General features: G+C 39.8%; 1 protein-coding gene across 17 annotated transcripts in view; it reads left to right on the plus strand.

Annotated features, from left to right (window-relative positions):
- Positions 1–2,414, plus strand: part of ELF2 (E74 like ETS transcription factor 2) — a 97,939-nt gene extending 95,525 nt beyond the window's left edge. For all 17 annotated transcript variants that reach the window (XM_027956268.3, XM_027956270.3, XM_027956269.3 and 14 more), the window contains one exon: positions 89–2,414. In XM_027956268.3, coding sequence (XP_027812069.2) covers positions 89–716 — 628 coding nt within the window. In that variant the 3' untranslated portion in view covers positions 717–2,414. The remainder of the gene's footprint in view (positions 1–88) is intronic.
- Positions 2,415–9,374: the final 6,960 nt, after the last annotated feature.

Here is a 9,374-nt window from a genome sequence, read left to right on the forward strand (position 1 = left end):
TTGCGTTCATCTTTTTCTCTCTCTCAAAGAGACCTATTTAATAATTGAGCATGGCATATAATCAAAGTTATTTTTTTTAATCAACCAGGACAGTTCGTGTGGCAATGCAAGTACCTGTTGTAATGACATCGTTGGGCCAGAAAATTTCGACTGTGGCAGTTCAGTCAGTTAATGCAGGTGCACCGTTAATAACCAGCTCTAGTCCGACAACAGCAGCCTCTCCAAAGGTAGTTATTCAGACAATCCCTACTGTGATGCCAGCCTCTACTGAAAATGGAGACAAAATCACCATGCAGCCTGCCAAAATTATTACCATCCCAGCCACGCAACTTGCACAGTGTCAACTGCAGACAAAGTCGAATCTGACTGGATCAGGAAGCATTAACATTGTGGGCACCCCACTGGCTGTGAGAGCACTTACCCCCGTTTCAATAGCTCACGGGGCCCCTGTGATGAGACTATCAGTGCCTCCTCAGCAGGGATCTGGCCAGACTCCTCCCCGGGTTATCAGCGCAGTCATAAAAGGGCCAGAGGTTAAATCAGAAGCAGTGGCGAAAAAGCAGGAACATGATGTGAAAACTTTGCAGCTGGTACAAGAAGACAAACCGGCAGATGGAAATAAGACAGTGACCCACGTAGTGGTTGTCAGTGCGCCCTCAGCTCTTGCCCTTCCTGTGACAATGAAAACGGAAGGACTGGTAGCGTGTGAGAAATGAAGCTGCAGTGCTCCCGGGGACGCTAGGGTGTTAGTGCCGGTCCTGATACGAGTGCTTGCAAGGGGGTCATCGACAGAAGTCAGAAGACTTTAAAACACTTCTAATGCATTTAAGAAAACAATCAAACTTACTGGAAATAAATTACCTATCCCATGTTTCAGTGGGAAATGAACTACATATTGAGATGCTGACAGAAAACTGCCTCTTACAGTAGAAACAACTGAACCCGCCAATAAGGAAAAGGACTGAAAGGGACCAAGCAGCTCACTACAATATCAAGTTACACTAAGACTTGGAACACTACCACTGTAAGAGGTTACACAGTTTTCAGTGGGGAGGGATTGGGATGGGTGATCTTGTCGTTACATATAGCAATTTTTGATGCATTTTATATGCATACCAGCAATTATTACTGTGTTCACACAGAACTCACTTAACTGGTGCTATGTGAAAACTGCTAATATAGGTATTTTAGAATGTGAATTGAAGAATGGATCCAAAAGCTTCAGAAAGAGGTTAGCAAAAAAGATCTAGTGCGTTTTTTTTTTTTTTTAAATCATATAGCTTAAGCTGATTTAAAACAAAGGCCTTAGACTAATTTTCGGTTTTCTTTATTGAAATAAGCTAATGGCTTGTTTGTGTAAAGCTTTTTTATTAAAAGAAAAATTTTAAAAATCTTGTACCTAGCACAGTATTGTTATAGAATTTACATGTAACATTTTATATGGTAGTTTAAGTCTGTCAGTTTCTTAATTGTGGACAAATTAACAGTTGGCTCTGGCCTTTTGCTGTAACACGCCTGTTTGTCGCTCACTCAGCCCTGGCATCTGTGCAGACATACCCGTTTCAGTTCTGCTGTCACTCGGAAGTTAAGGCTCAGCATGATTTTTGTCAGGTAACTCTAATACCTGGAGTTTTCTTTCTTCCTTTTTTTTTTTAGTTGAAGTTTAAGAGGGAAAGTACCAGTGTTCAGATTTGAACTATAATAGTTTGTATATTCAACATTTGAAGTATATTCTATTTTGTTGTACTCTTGTTTCAAAGTGTATTCAAGTAGGTTTTCTGAAATATAGAAATGAAATTTACCTTGTGTTTTGGTCTCTGGTGATATTTATAACAATATTCAAAACCTACTATATATAAACATGTTGGTTTAGTTAAGAAGTAATAGAAGTCCTATTTTCCCTTCCCAGCTGCTGCGTGAAGAAATTGTTTTGTTCCATTACATTAATATTTGGCAAATAACCTGCATGTTTCCACTTCCTAATTACTGTCATGTAATTATTATAATGTTCTACTTACCCTAATGAATTTACTATTTTAGTGTTGGCCACACTTAAATAATTTATATTTCAAATCAGACCATTTGTTTCTCAATCAGACCTTTAGTGGGTGAGGAAGAACACATAATACTCTAGCCCTTTTAGAAACTGGCGGGACCAGAGGAACCTCATTTTACATCAAACTAGGTCCTGTAACTCCATATAATAATGCTCTTTCTACTACAAAGAAAAGTTGTCTATTTTTACATCTTTTAGAAATTTAAATAAACTGATGCTTAATATTTGTGGCCTTTAATTGTGCATTTGGTTAGACACTACTTAGGTTGACAGATTTTTATAACAGCTCCCTTTGTAATCATTTATCTTTTCCATAAACATGCTTGATGGTACTTTTTAATAAAATCTCAAAGAAAAACTCATTGATTCTTATCCCTTTTGGGGTTAATCTCAAACTCTGCCTCCTCTTAAAACATTTCCTAAATATTTCATGTTTCAAAATCTGTATCATATGCCTTGACACATAACTTGCATAGCAGTTTCAGTTTTTGAGTTATATCTCACGTAATATTCTTCTAGGGCAAAGAAGTCACATGAAAAAGCATTAGTCATACAGTCGTGTCCAATTCCTTGCGACACCATGGACTGTATAGCCCGCCAGGCTCCTCTGTCCATGGGGTTTTCTAGGCAAGAATAGTGGAGTGCATTGCCATTTTCTTCTCCAGGAGATCTTCCCAACCCAAGGATTGAACTCAGGTCTCCTGCATTGCAGACAGAGTCTTTACCATCTGCGCCACCAGGGAAGCCCAAGAAGTCACATGGAAGATAGCTAATGAGACATATTTTAAATGTGCATTTCTTTTCCACCTATGCTGTATTACTAATCGGTTTTCATTAGGCTAAGCCAAGGCTGCTTGCTCACCTCTACCACTCTACCTTAACATTTTATGGGTCTCTTGCAGAGTGAGTTCACCTAAAGGTCTCGATTTTGTTGACAGTATGTAATGACGAGATTATTTCCTCTGATGGGAACTGTCAGTGGTATGGTTTTTAATTGCAACCCTTCTATTAATCATTATAATTTGTATTTCCATTTTGTGTCCATTGTAACAAAACCACATAGCAATGACTTGATGCCACTACATTTTCCAGTCTGGCCAGGCTTTTGAACAGTGAATCAGCAGTCAGCCCATTTATTCTTTGGGTCATCTTCCAGCAGCAGTTTCAGCCTTTGACCACCATCCTGCTTACCAGCTGGCCAGTATACTTTATAGAGAAAATTGAGGTCTGAGCTGTGAACTCCATTTCTGGACCGCTTGCTGTAAGAGCATCTCCTTATTCCAGCATCCGTCTGAACACCTGCCTTGTACTCAATACCTCCTCCCCTTTCACAATTCCTTGGTTTCTTTGTTCCAATAGCCTGTCATTCTTCAGAAGCTTGCAGTTAATTCTGGCTTAGAAAACGTTCCCGCTGAGGTCTCCAGGAACCCAGTAGTCAAATCCAGCAGATACTTCATTTTTCCACGTGATCGGCCTACTTCTTAAAACTCCCTTTTGTTTTCCTGTGATACCACTCTTCTAGTGTACTTCCTGCCTGACTTTTGTTTTCTGGTCAGCTTTCCCATTTAAAGGTGGTACTTAACCATGGGGTTTTTTCCTTTATAGAATAGTCGTATTTACTATTATGGTTTTGCTTGAATGTAACTGTTCAATAATCTCATCCATGCATATGGTTTTTACTATCAAATCTATTGTCTTAGGCTAGTCTTAAGATGGGTTTAATTTCCTACTGGTTATTTCTTCCTGAATGTCCAATTGAAATCTCTTCTAAAATCTGTCCTCTTAGCTCAATAAATGACACTACCAGCAACCAGTTCCTCTTGCCAGAAGAAACCTGAAGGCCATTCTAGACACTTGACTTCCAGCATCCAATCTGTCACCAAGTCCTATTGACGGTTCATTCTAAATAACTTCCTTTCCCATCCTCCCTACCTTACTGCTTTGTCGTCTCAAGCCTCTCTCTACTGTTTTCCATGCTACCAGTTGAGTTTCTAAAATGAGTATTTTCATCAACTTCTTTGTGACTGCATTAAATTCTTCAGTGCATCTTGTGCTAAAAAGATAAAAAACCCAAAGTCCTTTGATCTGGCATCTGCCTACATTCCCAGGTCTTAACTCTCTTGACTCTCCTATTTTAGGCATCTCCAGGCTATAGACCCATTGACATATATTTTCCCAAATATTTCTGGTATCTGCACCTTTGTTGAGCCATGCCATTGATGGCTTCTCTCTGGACCACTCTCTCTCCACCTGAATTTGAAGTGAAGGTGACAGACAGCAAAATATTTCTGAAAGAGGCTTGGAAGCCATTCAAGGTGAGGGGTAGTCTACTCTGAGTGAACTCTGAGAAAAGATTGAAAAACATCAAGTATATAAAGGGCTAGGAGAGGAAAAGTAATCAGCAAGTGGTGATCAAGGATTGTTCACAGAAAGGCAACAGGATACATGAGGTCACATTTCAAGGTATGGTGGGAACACTATCAAGTGTACCAGGGAGGGCCAAGCAAGTCAGGTCAAAGAAAAAGCCACCAAAATTGATGCAGTGACAATAAAGAGGCAGTTCCATTAGGGGGATGACTGAAACCAGAACGTAAGGGACACAGCACCTGGTTCATTATCAGCCACTCTGACCCCGGTATGCAAATGAGTCAGGTTTAATAATAACAATATTTGGGCTTATAAAGTACCTATCCCGTGATCCTTTAAGCCTCCTGGTCTACTTCATGTGAGGACATCACATACGTGATCTATTTTAGAGCACACTTTGGGGAGGCCAGAGGAGCCCTACCTTCGGTTCCGCAGCCATTCCAGCAACCCTTCCCTTTTCATGGCTTTTCACTGTTCATAGTACAAAGTCCTCCGTACTTGCGGTTCACCTGTCCTTCAGTCCCTCCCTTATCATCCTCCTCCACACTTAGAGCTTGGCCAGTCCTCGTGAGAGTAAGACCCTCTTTCCCCACCTTTGCAAGTACACTGACCTGCCTCCTGAATCACACCAGAAACCTCTGAAACACAAGCGCAGCAGGGAGACTCGCATGCACACTTCGTTTCACTAGGCTGCACTTCGAAGATACTCTGCTTTACAGATGGAAGATCTGTGGCAACGCTGCTGTCAGCGTGTGTCTGTCACCGTCCGTATTCCAACAGCGTTTGCTCAGTTTCACCTTTTTGATAGTATTCAGATTTTAAACCCTCCTCCTTTAGCAAAAAATAAGTCACTGAAGGCTTAGATGATGACTAGAGTTAATATAAGTATTTTTGAATTACGGTACATAGTTTTCTTTTTTTTGGAGATCATATTATTGCACTTAATAGACTAATGTCATGCAAATGTCACTTCTGTGTTCACTGGGACACCAAAAATTCACTGCTTGCTTTATTGAGGTGCTTATTTATTGTAGTGGTCTGGAACCAAACCCCCAATATCTTTGGGTACACTGTATTTGATTTGACGTATATGTACTTCACTTTTTATGTACCTATAGCTATCTTTTTAAACACTGCACTTCAGCAGTAATGCTCTGGGTTCAGGACTTAATAAATAAATGATATATTACAACTTCCAAGTGAGAACTTAGAAAAACATGAATATTTAATGCAAAATGCTTAAAATCTTGCTTATTTTACAAGGTTTTAATGACATGATAAGTGCATGAAAGGTGGGTACTAAACTGTTCTACAGAATCTGCAAATTACTTGGGTTGTAGGACATGAATTCACTGAAACTGGTAACTTTGCTGCATGTTGGAAATCACCTCGGAAGATTTTAAAATACTATTGCCCATGTCACATCCCATATCACTTAAATTATGATGTGTGGAAGGGGGAGCCAGGCATTGGTATTAAAAAAAAAAATCTCAGTGTGATTTCATTGTGCAGCCAGGTTTGGGCACCTCTGTCACAACTTGTACATTTAGACATCTCTTAATCTAAGCTTTTCTAAAACGTTCAGCAGAAAAAGGTAGTTTAGGATATTATATACTTCGTATTTCATTGATTCTAAAGCTGTTTTCTTACATTTTAACGTCTAACTAGGATGAATTTCTTTTAATTCTTGAAAGACTATACTTAGAGTGTACTTAAATGTACTTAAAGAGTACACTACGTCAGTACCTTGTTCTTTAAAAGAAATTAACTTTCAGAAAGCCATATATTAAGTGCCACGAATGCTACCATCGTTAGAAAAAATACTTTTCAATTGCTTCTTGGAGCAGAACCTAAATTTTTAAACATACGTAACTGGGGACACAGATGGTAAATCTCTGATGGCTGCAATTCAGGAGACCTGGGTTCGATCCCTAGAGAAGGGCATGGCAACCCACCCTAGGATTCTTGCCTGGAGAATCCCATGGACAGAGGAGCCTAGCAGGCTACAGTCCATGGGGTTGCACAGAGTCAGACACGACTGAGTGACAAACACAAGGACAAGAATAAGAGATAAATTTTCCTACCAAGGAAGGTTTTCATTTTAGAAAGTGAAGTCACTTGAGATTAAGAAACTGATGTGAATTAAGCTAGGTAGGTACTGCCATACCTGGCAAAACGAAACCTTCAGAGAACTGGATATCCAAACTGTTCCAAAAAGTTTCAAAAATATTTTTGAGCAGTGGCAGCAGTTAACCCAAATTGTCTTGAAGTGTAAATCAGTTTTAATGGTTTTAAGAAACCCAAGAGATTCCCTGGTCTATTCCCTGTATTGTAAATAAACTAAAGTTCAGAAAAACTTGACTCAGTTTTAGTTCAGCTAATCAGTGGCAGACCTAGAGACAGAACTTCTCTGGCCTTAACCTCTTCCCTCCCATCTGCAAAACGGCAGGGCTTGGGGTAGAACAAGCTTAGTGTCTGAATAAGTCTGTCTCACCATGCAGTGATCCCTGCTCTCACAAACTTAAATAGTAAAATGCTGCAGAATTTTGCTGGGTGTTCTCTTCAGGTTTACCAATCTGAGATGTCAGGGGTATCCCTACGTAACCAGCTTTCCGTCATCTCTCCTGACTGGTGTTTTCTCCCTGTGATGCAGGACTCTGCAATTATATTCCAGCATTTTAATGTGGTCTACATCTAGAAGCCTGAATCTGCTCAATGTGGCAGTTTAGACTCTGGTTTAGATTAAAAAAACAAAAAACTTGATAGTTTATATATTGTAAAAACAAATGAAAGTCAACAAAAATAAGCAGATGAAAGAAAGACAATGACATGAAGAAAAAAGCAGGACAGCAAAAGGAAATGGAATACATGCTACAGAATGTCACACAGTAATTAAAATCCAAATGTAAGGTTTGGTTTTGAATGTCTCAGCAGCCAAAGCAAACAGGAATTCATCCTGAGATTTCATCTTGGTTTACCAGTTCAGTTCAGTCGCTCAGTCGTGTCCGACTCTACCAGTAGCAGCCTAGAAACAGCAAGGCTTCTCCTAACATTCTGTCAAGATGAATGGATGCAACTACGTCCTAATGAATAGTTTCTTAGAGGTGAGCTTTCCACAGACATCTGGTCTGTGGAACAAAGGTAGGTCCTGGAGTTGTGGCTGTTGTTTCATCTCTCAAAGGCAGGTATTTCTACTCTACAAATCAGAGTAGGGTTGACATCCTCTCCTGAAATTGAATCACTAACCTACAACCTTCCATCTGTCTGGAGAAACGGGGGTGAAAAAAATCTTGCCACTCCAACAGTCCCTCACCTATTTGGGTCTAAATTTCTATTAACACTCTCTGCCCTTTCAAATGGAAGGATTAAGAGTGGCTTGTTAGGACACGAATACGCTAGGACATCAGGTACAGTGCCTTTTTCGCTTTGAGCCCTAAGCACTAACTTTAACCTTAAATCTTTACTCGATGACTTACCTAAAATTTACAGTATTGTTTTACAAACATCTGACAAATCTGAGATTGACAAGGTAGGTGTGTTGCTACACTCTGGATGAGAAAATTGAGGCCCTAGGGACTGTCACACTGGTCACAGCTAAGTCCTTTTACTTACAGCCCATGCCCTTCTGCAGAATTTGCTTTTATAAGCCCAGCTCCAGACCTCTTGCCATTCCAGTATCCAACCACCCTAGATAAAAGCCTGCCTGTACTGTATTTTTATACATGTCATTTTAAAAAAGTTCAGAGCTCCTTATTCAAGCACATTTTTTGGATGCCTTTCCAATTGAAATCAATCAGCATGTGTTTTTATTTTCTTTTCTAGAATTTAGTCCCACTGGGACTTTGCTCAGCTTATTTGGGCTTTTTAGGCCCAATTATTTTCTAAAATATTTATTTGGCTGTGCCAGGTCCTTCCTTGTGACATACAGGAGCTTTCTTAAGCTGTGGCATGTGGGATCTAGTTCCCTAATCAGGGGTCGAACCTGGGCACCCTGCACTGGGAGCGCAGTCTTAGCCACTGCATCACCAGGGAAGTCCCTAGGCTCCATTTTAAATCAGGAGCAGTTTTTAAGTCATATGCAAAGCTCAGAGCCAAAAATAAGGGACTTAAACGTTACACACACCATTATGCTTTACTCTGTCATCCCTACCACCTTGGAGAATCTCCTGAAATACAGCCATGGAGGAATAAAACAATTCCCTCTCCCTCTGTCCTCAAGAATCTGTACAATTTACCTTCTAAGACTCTAATTATAACCACAGTCAAAATGTCATGGGCTATAAAAGGAAAAGCTGTGCTCAAAAGGGACATAGGCATGGAATAAGAAACTCAGTAATGGAACATATTGATACTTTAGAAATTCAGAATAGAGGTTTGTTATTTGCCATTATGCCTTCAGGTAACTGATGGTCTACAAGGCAGAGCTGTCTACAAGAGTAGAGAAGTAAAAAAGTGCCACCTAGCAAGATTTATAAACTACTAAAAGTTTACATAAAATGCTCACATGACTACATTTTAAATGAAGACAAATACAGACAAAAGCATAGAGAAATATGTGTTTAGCCTACCGCCATGGCAATGCTGAAGGATGACTTGTAATATTTCTAGGAGCCCTTTTGCTCAGAGGCATTCCCACCCGCCCCCACCCTTCTCCCATAGCCTGTTAACATTTGAAATTGAAACACTTTTTTAGCTTTTGTTCTCATCCAGATTTACTTATGATATGGGTGTGATGATTTCAAACTGGTGTGCTTTAGGGTAGGTAAGCCATATTTAATGCCTGTCCAAATCAGGATTCTGCTTCTCAATGTGCAAATTCAGTCACTGCTAAGATCTGAACCAAATGACAGCTCGTACATATGTTCTTCCTCCTTGCCATTCCTTCTGGATATTTTGTGTGTACAATATACACGGAAACCCTTATTTGTTTCAAAAGCACTTCCAATGCAGA

Source organism: Ovis aries, chromosome 17 (genome assembly GCF_016772045.2).
Source record: "Ovis aries strain OAR_USU_Benz2616 breed Rambouillet chromosome 17, ARS-UI_Ramb_v3.0, whole genome shotgun sequence".
In the NCBI taxonomy this organism is placed as follows: domain Eukaryota; kingdom Metazoa; phylum Chordata; class Mammalia; order Artiodactyla; family Bovidae; genus Ovis; species Ovis aries.